The sequence below is a fragment of the Schistocerca americana genome, chromosome 3 (assembly GCF_021461395.2).
Source record: "Schistocerca americana isolate TAMUIC-IGC-003095 chromosome 3, iqSchAmer2.1, whole genome shotgun sequence".
In the NCBI taxonomy this organism is placed as follows: domain Eukaryota; kingdom Metazoa; phylum Arthropoda; class Insecta; order Orthoptera; family Acrididae; genus Schistocerca; species Schistocerca americana.
In genome coordinates, this window is record NC_060121.1 from 618113369 (window position 1) to 618134274 (window position 20906).

The 20906-nt window shown below is 43.2% G+C and overlaps 1 protein-coding gene across 1 annotated transcript in view; it reads right to left on the minus strand.

Annotated features, from left to right (window-relative positions):
* Positions 1-20906, minus strand: part of LOC124607104 (ATP-dependent translocase ABCB1-like) — a 185515-nt gene that overhangs the window by 14385 nt on the left and 150224 nt on the right. Inside the window, exons 19-21 of the mRNA XM_047139301.1 lie at positions 11941-12100; positions 10001-10195; positions 2101-2307 (exon numbers count right to left, since the gene is read on the minus strand). Coding sequence (XP_046995257.1) covers positions 2101-2307; positions 10001-10195; positions 11941-12100 — 562 coding nt within the window. The remainder of the gene's footprint in view (positions 1-2100; positions 2308-10000; positions 10196-11940; positions 12101-20906) is intronic.

Sequence of the window (20906 nt, forward strand, 5' to 3'; positions counted from 1 at the left end):
CAGAAGATTCTCCCAACAGACCATCTTCAAAGGCTTCAGTTTAGCCAACAGATGTTGGAGTTATTGGAAGATGTAAACCTGATTATCATGATGTCTGACGAGGCTCACTTTCACATTAACGGATACGTAAACAAGCAAAATTGCCGTTACTGGGCCGACACTAACCCAAGAGATCTACACCAACGGCCTCTCCATAGTGACAAAGTGACGGTTTGGTGTGGGGTTTCTAAGGTAGGGATAATTGGTCCTTACTTTTTTGAAAATGACAGGGAGCAGGCGGTTACTGTTAATTCGCAGCGTTATGTGAACATGATTGAAGATTTTCTTCTCCCACAACTTGAAGAGAACAATTACGACATGGGCAATATGTGGTTCCAACAAGACGGGGCAACTGCACATACCGCTAGGATATCAATGCAAGCTGTACGCGCTCTGTTCCCTGGCCGTTTGATTTCCCGTAATGGAGATGTCCATTGGTCCCCTCGCTCGCCGGACCTCACGGTATGTGACTTTTTCTTATGGGGCTATTTAAAAGCAAGGGTCTACATGAACAAACCCCGGACCATTCAGGAGTTGAAGGCAGCAATTCACACCGAAATCACATCAATTCCTGGTGATGTGCTTGAGCGGGCAATGCGGAACGTTAAGGACCGACTCCAAGAATGCGTCGCTCGAGAAGGAGGGCATTTGATGGATGTAATTTTTAAAAACTAACATTACTATTTTTTTGTTAATAAACTTCCATTGTAACTACACGTTTTGCACTTTATTTCAATCCAATACCTTTACAATTGACAGTTTGACAAGTATTTTAAAACCACCCGATCCATCTGCGCCACCCTGTACAACCAACACCGCTGGAAAAAAAACTCTGGCCATATCCGAGCAGTACTGAATGCAAACTGAAGGGCAACGCGTTGAAGAGGGCATTACTGTTCTCAACAGCAGAAACCGTGAGCGAATGAGAGACAGGACACACAGCGCATTATGTCGACGTGTTCACTGTTGTCCACTCTTTTCAATGGGACACAGATAAAGAGCTAACTGGGGCAAGAATCCAAATGAACTGCAATAGCTCTATAACTATCCGCGGGAGGCCATGGGTCCCTTGTACCAAATACCCAGGGCATATCACTGGACAATCTCTGAAAGTTTGTCGGTGGAGTTCTGGTTCATACAGTAGAAGGAATGGTAACACGAATACTGAAATAAACATTATGGATCATGTTCATACTAACGTGAATGAGTGCGCCGAAGTCATGGCACGAAACATACCACCAACCTCCAAGAACTAAGTCCGACCTGAACTACACCTTCCAAACAATGTGGTTTAGACACGTCATTGGGTCATCGGTACTCTCCTCGTATCACACTAGAGGCCCAGGTCAACTAATACCCAGTTTCTGTGTTTTTTGGCCAAATACAGACGCATAGCCTTATGTACCGCTGTGAACAATGCGAGTTATGCAACTCCATTCTCAATAATCTATCGGAAAATGGTGTAGGTGGATCTGCATTCGCTGATAGCAGCAATTGCTGTATGTTATGAAACAGATTGTCATTGACAAGGCACATTTCTGCCGCGCAGGATCTCTTTGAACTGCTGCTCTCAAGCCGTTTTACATAGGTACGACCGGTACACGATTCCTTGCAGAAACGCTGGACAATCCGCATTGATATATCCACAATTCTGGGATCGTGATTCACATTGTCGCCAAGGGCATGCCCAAACACGATATCCTCTTTCTGTCACTATGTCGCGTACCCACGTCGGCCGACTTTTCTGCGCTCATCCCATACAATGGACACTCGTAATACTTTATTACCATGACTTACTTCAGGGTAGAGGATCACGTGACCGACAGGTACCAGCTGTGCACCATCTACAGCGCTCCACAATGACCGTGGGCTCTTTTAAGGGGCTGATTAATATTTTGTGCGGAAAGTTTATATTTTCCACAAATTTGACAACTGACGTGGTGAAAACCGATAGCCAATAAATTATTAATTAGTAATAGAAATTACAAATTCTTATATGTAACTTATTTGCCTAGTGTAGTGGAATTTGAGTTGTACTACCACGTTAAATGATTGCAGTACCTGAGGCAGTGAGGCGATGAAGTTGTGGATGTTGGACTTCTTGGCAGCCTCAATGATCTCCGCCATGGGCACTGTTCTGGTGTTGTCTCCGTATGCGATGTTCTCTGCGACCGTCCTGTCGAAAAGAACCGGCTCCTGAGACACGATGCCGAGCGGAGCACGCAGCTCCGACATCAGTATCGAGGACACGTCTCTTCCGTCCATGGACTGAAACAGAAAACCGAAGAGTTCTCAGAAATCACTTCGTGAATGTGCACTAATGGTTCAAATGGATTTGAGCAGTATGGGACTTAACTTCTGAGGTCATCAGTCCCCTAGAACGTAGAACTACTTAAACATAACAACCGAAGGACATCACACACATCCATACCCGAGGCAGGATTCGAAGCCGCGACCGTAGCGGTCGCGCGATTCCAGACTGTAGCGCCTAAAACCGCTCGGCCGCTCCGGCTGGCTGTGCACTAATCTCAAGGCTTCAGAAAATGAGTAACGTTCGCCACAAGAATTTTATTCACATGAAATGCTTACAAGGAAATTAGTGGATGAAAAAAGGACTACTGACACATGAAAAGAAACAGGAAGGAAAGAAGTCTATGGCAGAGCAGAAGAGTCTTGTCCACTAACGCAAGGGAATTTGGGATGCACTGTCAAATTGAGACCTCATACTAGAAGTAGAAGTGGTTTCCACACAGACTATACGTTCCTATCCAGGGTTCTCAGTTGAATTTTAGATGATGGGCAAAAATCGATTTGAAATTTCTGGCATATTTCAAGCAGGAAATTGGAAATGACAATCTTGTTGCCTCGGTGACACTGTACAATGGGAGCTTTACCAATGAATTATTTTCTTTCGGAGCACTTATTCTATTTTCAAACTAACGTCCATTCAGATGAGTAGGCTGTTTATTTTCTTTGCAATTGGTTACGAAGCTTTTGATGGCGTCATCTTAAATATTTACGTACAGTTATAGAAATTAAATACAATCACAAGTAAATCTTATTGCTTTACCGCAGCTCCTTCTAATGTGGTGAATACACTACCTGACAGAAAGTGAAGCACCCGGAATGAGACGGGGAAACGAAACATCTCTGGCTGAGAGGGTGTGTGGTGTTAGTTCGATGATTTGAAAATCATGTCGTATTCACAAAGAACTAGGTAGTATGAGCCCATATACCAGTATGATGTTGCACCACGTCTGTCGTGGATGCATCCACTGATTCAGTTGGGAAGAGCGTCGTGATGCCGTTGTACGCTTTCCTGGAGCAATTGTCAATTGTTAACTGTTCCTTGGTACCGTGGATACTGGGACAGAGTTGACCTGTGAGGGTACCCCAGACATATTCTATCGGGGATGGATCTAAAGAATTGTGCTGCTCACGGGTGTACCTCAACATGACACAGAGAGTTGAGACACGTGCCATGTGTGGGCGAGAATGGCTGTTTTGAAAAATCGCACCACGATACTCTCACACGACAGGAAACACGTGAGAACGCAGCACGTCCGTGCCACACCATTGTGCAGTCAGAACTCCCTTGGTCACAATCAGCTGTGACCGGAAGCTCCCCGCAACGTGTCGCCACGTGAAACACAGATATGGCTGTCCAAAATATTGTAACAATGATGTACATCCATAGTAGTGCAGGTCAGATAGTCGTCGCGACGCCGTTCTTCAGCAGTCCATACACCTCAGTCATGGCACCACACTGCACGCAGTCGTTTATATTTCGTGTTAACGTATGGAACGATAACTCCCTAGTATAGCTGCTGCTGGTCTCCGACCAGTGGTGTAGGATGACACAGGATGTCGCGTGGAGTCCATTACTTGTCCTTGGCGGCAGGCGCAGATGTGAAGAGCTGACGATGTCCTTGGTGTACAGTATGGCGAAGCTCCCTTGTGGTTGGACAGACTTAGTCGGCCGGGACCCTGACGACAAGCATGCCTGCCCTCACGTTCCTATAGTCCAGTACTGGAGCACTGTCACATCCGGAAGTCACACAAATCTGAATTGCTCGATTCGACCAGCCAGACGAATGCAGACCGACAATAATTCATCAGGTGCTGATAACGTTGTCTCATACGTATGCGCCGTGCCCGTGTCCTTCGCAGTGATCGCCCAACATCTGACGCTGTACACACTCCTTATATACCTTGCCTGGTCTGTGTTACAATACAAACAGCATTAATAGATTTTGAAAAAAAAAACGGGACTTCTGTCGGATGTTCGCGTCGTTCTCGCACGGTATCTCGACGGCGTAACTCGCTGTCTTCTTCGGGTGCTACCCGAGAATGGTCCTTGGGCGGATCGAATGCAGTATTTGTGCATGTTAGGTGCTTGGCGCTCCCTAGCCGGTCCGCGCCGCATCGCCTGCTCCCTCCGCGGTCCGCTTGCACCAGACGCGGCTCCTATGGTCCTCTCTGGCCGCTGGTGTTCCCACTGCCGACCGCGCCGCGGCCTAGGCGGGCGGTGCTTCCTCTCAAGAATTTACACCCCAAGCAGGAGTGCCACAAGGAGGCATCTTGTCTCCTCTACTATACGCGCTTTGCACGGCTGACGTACCATCGATAACAACTCATACAGAAACGGTATGACTTTACGCTGACGACACCGCCTACTGGTGTACAGAATTGAAGGTGACAAACGTGCAACGTAAGACACAGACCTACCTACAACGACTACAAACCTGGATGGAAAAATGGAGGATCCGTCCAAACCCAAAAGGTTTTGTTTAGACACAGACACCTGACAAAAAACGAAAACAAAACACAAATGACATTCAACTGAAGCTCTGGAACACCCCACTAAGGCTTAATGACACTTCCAGGCACATAGGTGCGTACCTAGACAAATATCTAAATTGGAAAACACGCCTGACATACCTGCTAAACAAGACAAGAAAAAGACAAGGCCTAATCAGACGAATACAAGGACGATTTCACGGATCTGACGACCAAACTGCAATCCACACCTACTAAACGTACATTAGACCTGTGATAGAATATTCTGCAGCCCTCTTAGGGGGCCTGCGTAAACCGGTAGCAGAACGACTTTATTCGAACAAGAGACGTCTCTTACGCAGCATCTCAAGACTAAATGGCTCTAAGAACTATGGCACTTAACATCTGAGGTCATCAGTCCCCTAGACGTAGAACTACTTAAACCTAACTAATCTAAGGACATCGCACACATCCATGCCCGAGGCAGGATTCGAACCTGCGACCGTAGCAGCAGCGCAGTTCCGGACTGAAGCGCCTAGAACCCCTCGGCCACTGCGGCCGGCTCATTTCAAGACTGCCAGGCTCAAGCCCAGTGACGACGTATATGACACCACTGGCGTGGAGCCGCTACAGGCCAGGCTAACTAAACTCAGAGCAAACTACGGGAGACACATGTTAACGAAACGTCCAGACATGGAAGACATCCTGACAACAAGACAAGAGTGAACAGGGGACCAAAATTCAAATACATCGACCCAGCGCGTACAGTAGCATACAACACCAGCCAGGAACACCCAGACCTGGCCATTACCATGGAACTCTTAACCCAAGACATTCCACTTCCCCCACACCTGAACCAAAGACAGAGAAACTAGCCCTATAAAACATACGAAGGCGCCCCCCCCTCCCCAACACACACACACGCACGCATATAAAAAGTAGAATTAAGCTATACATAAAATGTAGCATAGATTTAAAAAAATTAAAAAAGTACATACAATATGTAAATGTTCACCCCTGCCACGAAAGTCATCCCCCTAAGGTGACCGGAGGAGCTGATGTAAACAGAAGTGCACCTTAAACGCCCAATTGACAACAGCTCTCTAAATTCAATTCTATAATCAAAGTAGTTGTATGTCTTCAAATTATCCTCGCCTCCCACCTATACCGGACAATATAAAGAAAAGTGGAATAAATTCCATAAGTAGTAGCATAAAACAACAACACCACCACTCACACACATAAAATGAATCAACACCACAATTGTACTATATTTTTATTGTATTCTACTAACTTTATTGTATGTTAATGTGTTCCAATATGATACATGGAATAATCATGATGTAAAATATTCTACAAATATAGCACTGGTACTGTATTTCAATATGACTTAAAATTTTGTATTCTATATTGTAAAAATGATCAACTGCACAATTGCAAGAAAGCTGAACAAATAAATAAACGAAATGTGCCAGTACAACAAAAGGGTGAACAGGCTAATGCAAGCCCTCAAACACCATGCCCAACCCCTTCAGGGAAGGGAATGAAAAGTGAAAAAAAAAACACCCAAGGACCATTCTCTGGTAGCACATGAAGAAACCATCGAGTTACACCGCCAAAATATAGTGCGAGAACGACGCGAACATCCGGTAGATGTTCCGTTTTTTTTTTTTTTTTTTTTTTTTTTTTCAAAGTGTCAACAGATTGCCAGGAAATCCTGAAGAGTTACAGCATTAATACACTTTGGTAGGCTTTCTAGGTGACACAGAGGATTGCAGATCTGAGTGTTGATCTACCTGCCGACGGTGTGTACGCGTATGAAGCTACACTGACGTCCGACCATGTCTTCTGGGTGCTCAGTTTTTTTATAGAGTATAAAAATTACGTTCACAAAAATTTAGTGTCTAGAGGAGAAAAAAGAAATACTTCTTTATTTGATAAAGATGTTTCACAAGTGCGCCGTTTCCCCTCTAGGCATAGAGTCAGAGCGGGTGTTCGAAGTATCATGTGATGAATATTGTTTTAGAGACTTTACTTGACTTCTCTATCTTTCTTTTTGTGGAGGCAGATGAAGCGTTTTGTGTATGAGACTGAGATGAACACTCTAGAAGAGACAGTTGCCCATCTGGCTGAAGCTGCAGCCATTATTTGAAAAACAGCTGGTTGGTTTGAGCGTGTTGGACAGTTATTATTAGCACGCAAAATTCAGTTAGGCATTAATGTAAATGGTCGACATTTTTAGGAACATTTCTGAAATAATATCCACACACTGTCACTCTGCCTCTGATTGTCATTAGCGTCAAAACTCTCATGCAATACTATAGAGATAAGGCAGCACCTGCGCAACTTTTGCCACATAAAAAGTGTCTCCTTTTATCTATTCTACTTTAAAGTTTTGTATCTTTAGTTTTTTTACACGCTGACTCAACGTTGCTGTGTCACAAATCGCAATGGGGAAACATCTCTAAATCACGTGTTAATTACATTCTCACAGTATTCTCAAGAAAAAGTGGGTTCAGTGTCTGACCTGCCTTCCGAACAGAAACAACGACTGTGATTGCCTGCCGCGACTTGACTGAAATGCAAAACGCGGACAATTCTTTTCTGTAAAAAGTCATCACGGATGTTGAGACTTAATATTGTCAATGCGAACCTAACACAACACGACGAAGTGCTGAAATTCGCATGAAGCCTCAACGCTTTGACCACATAACCGCCCACGTTCACGCCAATGGGATGCGCGAGTCGAACAATATCCCAGAGGAGGGCCTCTCAGACAGTTTCGCATGGTTGTGTGGGGCGGTCTGTGCATTGTACACAGTTTGGGGGAGACTACGTGGAACACCACTATCTTACTTTTTCTTAGTTTTTTAATTAATCAAGTCTTGAAACTATATGGACTGAAGGAATGTATTTCATATTTATAAATAATGCCGTAAAAGTACTTTATGAAAACTGAAATGGTGGATGCAAAGTGGGGTCCGTGATTTGCTTGCAAAATTTCATTTGTTTGAAATCATACGAAATACCCAGTGAACTGCTTTCATATTGCCAATTTCTCCCGCGTGTGTTGTTTTTTCTATTCTTCTACTATGTTTATGGGGTTCACTACTAGAGTGGAAGTCCAATGTGGGACTACTTAATTTAGTTGACTTGGCGTTCGCGAACGAGGAATTATGAAAAGTGTGATATACTAGTAATGAGACAGTATTGAATTTTTGTTAAAATCGCAGTCGAATTTCCTTGAAAATGATTGTCACTTCCAATTGCCTTAAAGAATAGCTTCTGTAAGGTTTCCATGTGTTTATAATTGCCACATTCATGCTATAACATAATATGGACGATTCTGCCTCTGTATTATTGGGTAATTATCTTACTAATAGTTTGTTTACATTAACTGTAAATTTATCACCAATGTTATTTGTGATGTGAATCAGTTTTTGGAACAGCTAGATTTCATGTCATAAAAGGAAAACAGAAAAACATCCGCAGCTATTTTTAAAAAGTTCCACATACTGTAAACTAGCAAACAAATAAACAGGGCGAGAGTACTTGGAAATTTTATGTAGAGACTGACATTTAAATTAAATAAACACGTGTAGTCACTATTCCACGTTTAGTCGTAGTAAATAACTTACATATTGTCAAAACTGCATCACATCTGCAGAATTTTGCCTCGTATTCATGTATTTTCTACGGCACACGAATTGAACACCTTAGTACACAAATGAAACGTGTTCACTTTGGTCCGCCAGGGTTTAATTTAAAAATTAGCATTCTTTCAATCCATCTAAATTTACTTATTTGTTTTGCATTTGGGAATGATTTCTAGCATTCTGTCCACTGTGCAGCGCAGATAACTGCTAGGGCCACATTTTGGAACGTGATACGCAGCGTGTTCTACAGGTCAAGCATTGTTCTCCTTTCAGCCGTCGCGGTAGCGTGAATGGGAGGATGATGTTAGTATAATACCACGCTACAAATACGGTCCGAATCTGCGTTAACGATTACGTGCAACCTTACCATGGAGATTAGCATCTTTCATTCTGAGAAGTTTTGTAAATTCATGGTTACAGGTCGTCTAAGTATGGCCTAGAAGACGAGTGAAGCGGACGATATAATTATCCGTGTGGTAGTGGTCATATCACGTTAAGAAGTATTCTGAGCACAGGTAGAAACCAGTGTCTATTACTCCCTATTCTCTTTGCTGGTACTATATAAGACATGTTACTAAAAATGTTCCAGACAGGCCACGTACATGCATTTCACATATCGCTTGTCGTGTGCTCGTAGCTGGATCGTAATCTACACATTGTAAGGCTCTGTAATTTTTTAGAACATTTCTCATGGAGAAAAACAGCGGTCTGGCTAGAATAAATTAGAAACAATTTTGGGCGCCATAAAATATTTATTTGCAGCGGTTACCGGTTTCGGTAAGAATGTGAGCAATTGCCAATCGTGGAGTCACAACGCCTGCCCGTTCTTCCCACCGCTTTCATCTCGGTATAAAGGGTCTGAAGATGGTCACTTTCTAACCGAACCCAGTAACCACTGCAAATAAATATTTTATTGCAGGCAAGATTTTTTAATCCCTTTCTATTGTAAGGCTTGTTTCTCCAGTAGTACTGAGTGTGTCTCATGCACGCAACAATGCGGTGCTACAGGTAGTAAGTTTCGTGTACAGAAAATGTTCCCGATGCAGGAACATTTTTTCACACCTTGCATGTCTACACATTAACATCGTGTCTCCATGTTCCATATTGAAATAATGTTCCATATTTTGCACATGTCATGCTACATGCCCTGTTGAACTGTACACTACTCGTCAACCTTTACACATGAATGACTGAAGATGCACTAGGTGTATTACACACCGAAAAGCGTTTGTTTCGTACTGCCTGTGGTCTAGTACAGAAGTCTCTAGAACAAATAATCACTCCAAAACACTGTTCAGTAGATATGCACCGTACAACATTTTGTGTAAATGCCAGTCCAGTACATATTTTAATTAGAATTTATTGGGTTGTCTTTTTCTCCTAGGAATCAGACCTCGTTCTCTGTGATAGCAGATTTAAACATCATGTTGTGTGCGACATGTTGCTGTTGAAGGAGTGTAATAACATTAGTGACGAAACCAGAATTGAATAAGAAAGCTTGCGGTACGTCGGAGGCGATTACTCACCACAATGCCAGAAATGGGGTCGTAGAACCTCTCGAGCAGCTGTATGCAGGTGGACTTGCCGCAGCCAGAGGGCCCCACCAGCGCCACCGTCTGACCTGGCTGCACCTCCATTCTGAGCCCACGCAGCACCATTGTGGTGAGCCGCGTGGGATACGCGAACTCCACCGACTCGTACTGCACCTCTCCACGCGTCTCCTAAGCAGACGACCACCTGACTTTTAATTCGCTCACCGTATTACTCCTTACAGTATTACTATATTTCTCAATAAATACTAAGCAATGGAATGAAATAATATGTACAAAAACCAAAAATGAAAAATATAATTACGAAAACGAGAAAATTATTTCTCATGTGGATACTATAAAGGGTACTGTTGCTTAAATTCAGTATCGAATGACAGTGAAGAAAACGAAACAAGATCTACTAACACAAATAAAAGTGTTAGTGGAACAGACACCACTAATATACTTCACAAAAGATGTTCTTCTTCACTGGAGCTGCCACTATCCTCAAATGTCTAGGAACAGGCGGAATGCCCAGACATTTTCAGTTGTAGTAAATGCAGATTGAGATTTACTTCCTGAATTTAAAGGAAATGTAAATTCATCCACGAAGGACATGATTTACTAAGCCCTCGTTCCACCGAGCCTCCTTCCTCGCCAGAATGACAAAACTGTTGCGTAGCGTAAATTACAGAGACAGAATAAATTTAGTGAAGAATTAGATATTTTGTGCTGAGTTTATTCTACAGGCGCTAGAACACTTTCCATTTCATTGCAGCGACGGACGTCACAAAAGAGGCGTTGCACATTGTTATTATTTGTTACGATCTAGAGATTGATTGTCCCAAGAAGAGTAAATCAAATTTCGTATGCTTAACACGAAAACATATAATTTGAAAGAAAAGGAGAGAGCGCTTACTTGGAGAACTGCAGTCACTCTTCTTTCCATTCCTCATTTGCGAATAAAACAGAAGTGGAAAGCAATGACGTTCAGCACACAGCGTAAACTGTGCTGCGACAAAATTTATAGGTATATTTAGAAAGGAATGTTATAGACAAAACAATAGTAGGAAGCACATGAACATACGAGTCAGAGGTTTAGAAAATAAGAAAGACAGAAAAAGATCAACTGCTGTCCATGGAAAATGATTACAGGAGACGAAGTGCAAGAGTTTCACTATTAAACGACAACTTAAATGAAGAAATAAAAAAAAATGGTGGGACTAGAAGCGAACTTAATTGAAGTTACTGATAGGAAAAGGTTATTGTCGTATGGCCATTTAGAATGAATGGATTATAATATATAGGCAAAGAAGATGGTATTAGCTCCAGCAGGGAAAAAGGAAACGAGAATATTGATGAGAGATCTCTAGAAAGCCATGCATCCTAGAATCGTCCTAGAGGGAGCATTGCGTAGAGCGAAAATAAGGAAGGTGAGAAGCGAGAAACCATATAAAGGTACAGATAAGCAGAAATACTAGGAATAAAGGGCGAGGACGTCTGATATACAGTCTTCTTAGAAGAAGCATCAGAGTTTCGGAGGACATGATAAAACAATCAGAAACCGTAATTCAGCAGTATGAGGAGAAACTGAAAATAAAAATCGGAGCATACGAATATTAGCGAACATCAGCATATGTAAAGATGATTACCAAAGACGTTGTCTGTGACAGCACACGGCGCGAAGAAATGGAGCAGGAAGACTTATGTTTAGAAAAAAATTGTTTTGCAGTTCATTCAACCCTTTAAGGGAACAAACTAAACACAGAAATAAGAGTGGACTTGTTTTGAAATCTGAGAAAAATGAACATAGTTTCAGGAAATCGCACTAAGAGATGTGGTTAGAATGAAATGATCAGAGAGAACAAGTGAGAAGGTACCTGAACAAGAGCTTGCCTGTGCGAGTCATGATGGGCAAGAGCATGGCTGTTACTCACGCGCATTTCCTTGGAGGGATTTGCTGGGTCCGTGATGCGGGGCTCCCGCCTCAGGAGGTGAAACACTTTGGCAGCTGCGTCGATGCCCTTCTGCAAGTTGGGCGCGAAGGACAGCGCGTTGGCCACGACCGTGGTGCCCATGATGAGCGACTGCGACACTCTAAACAGTGTGAGGACATGCCATCAGATAGCGGCGAAGACACCTTTAATTTCTAAAATGCGTTACGATCCAGTATTGAGAAAGCCATTAATCTTCAACAAAGCTACTACAAAATGATATGCACTGCTAACGAAGAGGAAAAAGACTGTTACGTTATGACGACATTATCAGAAAATAAGAAATTTAGAGCTTAATTGTGTAATATATTTTCCTTGAAGCAACATTCTCTATAGAAGTGAGCAATTAATTATTCATTATCAAGTATTTGTGGGATACAGTTCTGGTATTGCTGTCTAATGTTATCATTCAGGTGCCACGTAGATGGGCGCCTACACGGTGAAGCCATTCCTTGGACTATCCAGAAGACATACTATCCAGCATTATAACTGCATCAATCATGTTCAACCACGTGTACCACGGAAAGAAACTTCAACGATTTTTCCACTGATACTTTCCGTTAATATTGAGATACAGACTTTTCAAAAAAAAAAAAGGTTCGAATGGCTCTGAGCACTATGGGACTTAACATCTGCGGTCATCAGTCCCCTAGAACTTAGAACTACTTAAACCTAACTAACCGAAGGACATCACACACATCCATGCCCGAGGCAGGATTCGAACCTGCGACCGTAGCAGTCGCGCGGTTCCGGACTGAGCGCCTAGAACCGCTAGATCACCGCGGCCGGCCTACAGACTTTTCCTCAACTCTTTCGTGTGGTATATTTTTGTTTACAACTTAATACTTTCGTCACAATAAAATATGAAGCTGTATTAATACCATACATCTACAGTGAGTTGACTAAGTCAGGAGATAGCGATATTCACATATACAGATGAAGGTCGGATCGCTATCACAAGATGTAAATGGATAGCGTATTGACGGAGCTGTCATTTGTACTCAGGTGATTCATGTGTAAAGGTTTCCGACGAAATTACGGGCGTGCGACGGAAACTGATAGTTTTTCAACGCGGGATGGTAGTTGGAGACATAAGGATAGCATATTTCATTTCGGAAAGCGTGAGAGAATTCAACTGTCCGAGATCCACAGGCCAAGAGTGTGCTAAGAATTCCAAATTTCAGGCATCACCTCTTACCACAGACAAGGCAGTGGCTGACGGCCTTCACTTAATGACCTAGAGCAGCGGCGTTTGTGTAGAGTTTTCAGTGCTAACAGACAGCGACCCAGCATGAAATAACCGTAGAAATCAACGCGGAACGTACGACTAACGTATCTGTCACGAAAGTGCGGGAGAAATTAGGCATTAATGACTTATAGCAGCAGACGACCGACGTGAGTGCCTTTGGTAACAGCACGACATCGCCTGCAGTGCCTCTCCTGAGCGTGTGACCATATAGGTTGGACCCTAGACGACTGGAAAACCGTGGCCTGGTCGGATGAGTCCCTATTTCAATTCATAAGAGATGATGGTACGGTTCGAGTGTGGCGCAGACCTCACGAAGCCATGTACCCAAGTTGTCAACAAGGCACTGTGTAAGTTGGTGGTGGCTCCATAATGGTGTGAGCTTTGCTTCCAAGGAATGAACTGGATCCTTGTTCCAACTGAACCAACCACTGACAGGAAATGGTTATGTTCTGCTACTTGGAGACTATTTGCAGCCATTCATGGACTTCATGTCCCCAAAAACCGATGAAACTATATGAAGATGCGCCATGTTACCGGTCGACAGTTGTTCGCTGTTGGTTTGAAGAACATTCTGGACAATTCGAGCGAATGAATTATCCACAAAGATCGACCGATATGAATCTCGTTGAACATTTATGGGGCACAATCGAAAGGTCAGTTCGTGCACAGATCCTGCACCAGCAACACTTGCACAAGTATGGATGGCTATAGAGGCAGGAAACTTCCAAAGACTTGATAACACCATTTAATAAAAAAATAAATAAAAATAAAAAAAAGAAACCGAGCTGACGTACTGCGCTGGGCAAAAGCATGCCCAGCACGATATTAGGAGGTACTCATGACTTTTGTCATCTAAATGCGTATGTATGCATATACTCCTCAAGACAATGTCCAGTGCTTGGTGCTGCGACTCTATAACAATATTAGCGACCCTCAGTACTTCCCTAATAATCGTGTGGTCCGAGGGAGAAACGACTCTATGTACAGTGAGTGCAGGCGTCGCCTGCAAGGAAAAAAAGCGACCTTTAGAAATTAAAATTTTGGAATTTTGGAGCAGCCCCAAGTCGCATGCATCTCACCTTTACTGACATGCTTCACTCGACAGACACGCGCATCTTCGGAAATTTAGTAGCTAAGAACCACGAGTTAAGTATATCTGGCAATAGCGCCATTGTCGTTGTTCGCATATGTGCGAGGTTTGTCCGGAAAATACGTATAAAAGTTGAATAATAACTTTATTTTACAATTATTCAGGTATTACAATATGGTCTCCTTCAAAGTACTCGCCCTGAGACGCGATACACTTCTGCCAACGCCGTTTCCACTGTTGATATCATTGCTGAAAGTCTTGAGTTGTGATGTTGTTCAGTTGCCGTGTCGTTTCCGCCTTGATGGCTTCCACATCTCCCAAGTGCCGCCCCCGAAGCACCATTTTGCATTTCGGGAACATGGAGAAGTCACACGGGGCTAAATCGGGTGAATAAGGCGGGTGGTCTGTCACGGTGATTGAGCTTCGGGCCAAAAACTCGCGCACAACGAGCGATGCGTGAGCGGGCGCATTGTCGTGATGAAGGATCCACCTGCCCCCTTTTGCCAACTCCGGTCGAAATCGGGCCATACGAGCTCTGAGACGTGTCAGAACTTCAACGTAAAAATTTCCGTTCACTCTTTGGCCGGGAGGGACAAATTCCCTGTGAACAATGCCCCTAGAATCACATTGGACCTTGGTTTTCACGACTTTTTTGCTCTCGGCTGTCCTGCTAGTTTCCATTCCTTGCTTTGAGATTTGAGCTCCACGTCGAATTCGTAAAACCAGGACTCGTCTCTAGTGATGGCTCGGTTGAGAAAGTCCCCTCGTTCCTCTGCTTCCAAGCAATCCTCACAGCACTCAACCCTCTTTGCTCTCTAAAAAATGGCTCTGAGCACTATGGGACTTAACATCTATGGTCAGCAGTCCCCTATAACTTAGAACTACTTAAACCTAACTAACCTAAGGACATCACACAACACCCACTCATCACGAGGCAGAGAATCTTTGCTTTCTGTTCTGGCGTCAAGAGCTTCGGTACGATTTTCGCACACAATTTCTCCATTTCAAGTTTTTGTGTCAGGATTTCGTGAACGATTGTCTTGGGGACTGACAGCTCGTCAGCAATCATTCTGACTGTCAATCTACGGTCTTTACGAACACAAGCCCGAATTCGTTCAACATTTGCATCGGAACTCGATGTCGACGGGCGTCCTGGGCGACGGTGATCGTTCACTTCTTCTCGGCCATCCCGGAACCTTTTTAACCACTTGTTCACGGTTGGTTCTTTCAGAGAATTGTCTCCGTAAACCTGTCTCAAACACTCAAAAATCTCACGGGCATTCTTGCCTAGCTTTGCAAGAAACTTGATGTTGACGCGCTGTTCCTCAATCAGAGAGAGCTCCATGCCGAAGGCAGGTGAGAAAGGGTAACTGTCAACAAGCTGCCGCACACTCCCACCTTCACGCAGAGTGCTCTGACTCGAACTGAGCGTTGACAGGATTGATTACAGCAGTATTCCCACCTGGCGGTGATTGCAACTTGTAACACAAAGACATTATTTTCCGGACAAACCTCGTATATACATACAGATATATTTAAAGTGTGGTCCTTGGCTATTAAATTTCCGAATATTTGATTTTCGCGTCTGTCGAGTGAAACAAGTCAGTAAAGGAAAGCTACTCTATGTGGTCAAAAGTATCCGGACACCCCCAAAGACATACATTTTCATATCAGGTGCATGGTGCTGCCACCAACTGCCAGAGAAGACGTATCAGCGACCTCAGTAATTATTAGACATAATGAGAGAGCAGAATTGGGTGCTCCGCGTAACTCGCCGAATTGGAAAGTGGTCAGGTGATTGGGTGTCATTGCTTTTCTACATGCGAAATTTCCACACTCCTAAACATCCGTAGGTCCACTGTTTCCGATGTAGTAGTGAAGTGGTAACGTGAAGGGACAAGTACAGCACATAAGCGTGCTGGTCGACGTCGTCTGTTGACTGACAGAAACCGCCGACAGTTGAAGAGTGTCGTAATGTGTAATAGGCAGACATCAATTCAGACCTTCACACAGGAATTACAGACTGCATCAGGATCCACTGCAAGTACTATGACACTTAGGAGGTACATAAGCTGGATTTCATGGTCGAGCGACTGGACATAAGCCACACAACACGCCAGTAAATGATAAACGATGTCTCGCTTGGTGTAAGGAGCTTAAACATTGGACGATTGAACAGTGGAAAAATGTTGTGCGGAGTGACGAATCACGGTACACAATGTGGTGAACCGATGGCGGGGTGTTGGTTTCGCGAACGTTCGGTGAACATCTGCCAGCGTGTGTGGTGCCAATAGTAAAATTCGGAGGCAGTGGTGTGTTTTTCATGGAGGGGCCTTGTACCCCTTGTTGTTTTGCGGCGCTCTATCACAGCACAGGCCTACATTGATGTTTTAAGCACGTTCTTGCTTCCCACTGTTGAAGAGCAATTCGGGGATAGTGATTGCATCTTTCAACACGATCAAGCACCTGTTCATAATGCACGGCCTGTGGCGGAGTTGTTACATGACAATAGCATCCCTGTAATGGACTGGCCTGCACAGAGTCCTGACTTGAATCCTACGGAACCCCTTTGGGATGGTTTGGAACGCCGACTTCGTGCCAGGCCTCACCGACCGACATCAATATCTCTCCTCAGTGCAGCACTCTGTGAAGAATGGGTTGCCATTCCCCAAGAATCCTTTCAGCACCTGATTGAACGTATGCCTGCGACAGTGGAAGCTGTCGTCAAGGCCAAACGTGGGCCAACACCTTATTGAATTCCAGCATTACCGAAGGAGGTCGTCAAGAACTTGTATGTCATTTTCAGCCAGGTGTCCGGATACTTTTGATTATATAGTGTATGTGGGACAAGTGACTGCTCCACGATTTACATTGACTGTATATAGCTTCTGGACTGTAACCACAATTTAGTGGTTTTCAAGTGTAGATTAAAACTGAATAAATTGCTTAAAAGTAGGAAATTAAGAAAAAAGTGACTTGGATAAGCTGAAAGAACCACAGGTTGCTGACAGTTTCACAGGGAGTGTTAGGTAACATTTGGCTACAACAGGGGAAAGAAATGCAATAGGAGATGAATGGATAGTTTTGAGAGTTGAAATAGTGAAGTCAGCGAAGAATCAAGCAGTTAGAAAGACAGTGCTTAGTAGATCTTGGTTACCACAGGAGATATTGAATTTAATTGAGGAAAGGAAAAATATAAAAATGCAGTAAATGAAGCAGGTGAGAGGGAATAAAAACCTCCAAAAAATGACAGACAGGAAGCGCAATATGGCTAAGCTTGAATGGCTAGAGCACAAATGAAAGTATATTGAAGCATGTTTAACTAAGATAAAGACAGATACGCCTTTGGAGAAAAGAAAAGCAGTCGTCTGAATACCAAGAGCACAGATGGAAAACCAGAACTAAGCAAAGAGGGGAAAACTGGAAGATAGAAGGAGTGTACATACGGAAATAATCTTGAAGACAATATTCCAAGTAGGGAATAGTAAATCGCTGAATATGAGATTAGATGTATAATGCTGCTAGAATCATGTGACAGGGCGCTGAAAGTCCTAAGACGAAACAAGGCCCCTGGAGTAGCCGGTATTCCCTCAGAAATGATGATATCTTTAAGACAGCCAGCCATGCTAAACCACTCCACTTGGTATGCAAGATATATGAGACAGGGAAAATACACTCAGACTTCAGAAAGCATGTAATAATTACAATTACAGAGAAAGTTGGTGTAGACTGTTACGAATTTTTTACAGAAGAATGGAAAAACTAGTAGAAACTGACCTCGGAGAGACCAGTTTGGATTTAGAGAAATGTAGGAACACGTGGCGCAATATTGACGGTATAAATTCCCTTAGAAGATAGGTTACGGAAAGGCAAACGCACGTTTATAACATTTGTAGACTTAAAGAAAGTTTTTCATAATGTTGACTGGGATACACTCTTTGAAATTCTAAATGCAGCAGGCGTGAAATACAGGGAACGAATGACTATTTGCAAGTTGTTCAGAAACCAGAAGGTATTTGTGAGTCGAGGAGCGTGAGAGGGAAGCAGTGGTTGAGAAGGGAGTGAGTAAGGGTTGTAGCTTATCCCCGATGTTATTTAATTTGTACATTGAGCTAGTAGTAAAGGAAACCAAAGAAATATTTCGAGAAGAAATTAGAAGTTCAGGGACAAGAAATAAAAACTTTGAGGATTGCTGATGACATTGTAATTCTGTCAGAGACCACAAAGGACTTGGAAGAGCCGTTGAATGAATTGGAGAGTTTCTTTAAAGGTTGATATAAGATAAACATCAATAAAACAAAAAGAAGGGTAATGGAAAATAACCAAATTTAACCGGATGATGGCTGAGGGAAATAGATGGGAAGCGACACACTAAAAGTAGTAGATGAGTTCTCCTACGTGGACGATAAAGTAACTGACGATGGCCAAATTAGAGACTATGAAAAATGGCAAGAAAAATCTTTCTGAGAAAAAAGTAATTTGTTAACATCGAATATACATTTAACCGGTAGGAGATCTTTTTTGAAGTTAGTTGTCTGATGTGTAGCCTTTATGGAAGTGGAACGTTAACGATTAGCAATTCAGACAATACGAGAATAAAAGCTTTTGAAATGTGGTGCTACAGAAGAATACTGAAGTTTAGATAGGTAGATCACGTAAACATTTGACAGAGAGCAAGAGAGAGATGCATGAAGTGGCTTCAAACGAATGAGCGTTGCAATAGTTATTCGGAGATGAAGACAATTGCCCAGGAGAGAACGACGTGAACTGCATCAAAGCAGTCTTCGCACTGAAGACAACAATGTCTTCGGGTCGAGTGCCTTCACAGTGTGTTAGTGAATTACATCATGGAAATGGGTTCCCGCCCCGGGGATTAGAGCGTCAAGTTATTATGTGAGAACATTAGAGTTCCTTCCTCCAGATTTGCAGGGAGCCTAATATATACACTATTCTTTGAACCCAAAACTATGGATTTCCTCCCTTCATACATTTTGCGAAGTAGGTAAAATATTGTGGGCACGTCATATACAATGTAGGGTCAGCTTTTTCGGTCTGTCCCTACTAACTCTTTCATCCTCCGAAGTATAGCTTTGTCTAGCAGATAATTGTATTTGGGAATGGATTCCTTAGTTTGCGTGGCATACGTACAGCTAGTGCCTGCACAGAATTTCGCGCATGCTGACTGCGATAACCGTTGGCTTGAAATTTAATACAGATAAGCTAAGCAGGATGCTATATCAGTATAACGCATAAAAATCTTTAATAGATAGATAAAAAGTCCCGGGACTGACATTTGCACCGAGCAAGGTAGGGCAGTGATTAGCACATTGGACTCGTTTTCGGGAGAGCGACGGTTCAAACCTGCTTACAGCCATGCTGATTTAGGTTTTCCGTGATTTCCCTAAATCACTTCAGGCAGATTTTGGGATGGTTCCTTGGAAAGGGCGCCGCCGACTTCCTTCCCCAATCCGATGGGACTGACGACCTTGTTGTTTCTTCCCTCTCCAAATCAACCAACCAACTGACATTTGCACGAGAATCAAGTGTAACTGCTACTCGAACAAATATGAAACTCTGTAGAAAGTGGTAATTTTTTTTCGTTTTGACTACTGGCGACAGTCTGCTTCTAGAGCACGAGATCAGCGAGGGGGCGTGTTTATTCGTGGGCATTGTTTAACGTGTGTTGCACCAAAAATGTTTTTGCAATTGTACCTGATTTACTCTAAAAAGGTTTGAGGTGCAAGGTGTATAAGTTTTTATTACATTGTAAAAAATAACTCAGGAAAGCCATAGTCTTTAAGCAAACCTATAACTACACACAGACTAACTGACCATTGTCAAATAATATCTGATGCTTCCATAGTAACTCACGTCTTCTCGCTTCATTCTTTGGCCTAACGAGGGTCAAAACCCTCGCTGCAGGTGTTTGACAAAGGAATGCATGCATGTTGGAAATATACATGTTACATTTTACACAGACTAGACATACTGTCCTGCGGGTGCATAGCACCAGCTTCACTCGCAACGTGGACTCATACAAATTAATAATTCATATTGCCCTTTGAACCCATTAAGCTTCTACGTTGAGAGCTGAATCGTTCCGCCCACTAAATCATGAGTGCAAAATGGAAACACCAAAGTACCTACGAATGCAATACCGATCCCATATAATGACGCAGCATAACCCAGTATTGAAAGTCTTCTCGGGTTTGCTGCCGGATCCTAAATTCACTTCATTCAATATTTCGGCGATCCAACAGTCCACCATCTTCAGGAACACGCTGCTACTGTTGAGTCCTGCTGCAAATTGATGCCAAGTCTGCAAAACATTCTACTATGTAGGCCCCTGTACCGTACACGGCGCATGCGCCGTCCGACACAATTGCTGCCCTTCAAGACTGGGCAGGTGGTGCTGAACTTAGCAGAACACCGGAGGCAACAATATAGCGCACTCAAACATTTAGACTGGCCGCTTCGTAGAACGTTCTGTTTTTATGCGGGATAATACAAGGCTACATGTTTTGCTAAGAGAAAAGCCATTGTCTCTATTACTCAAATCGTCTGCGTACC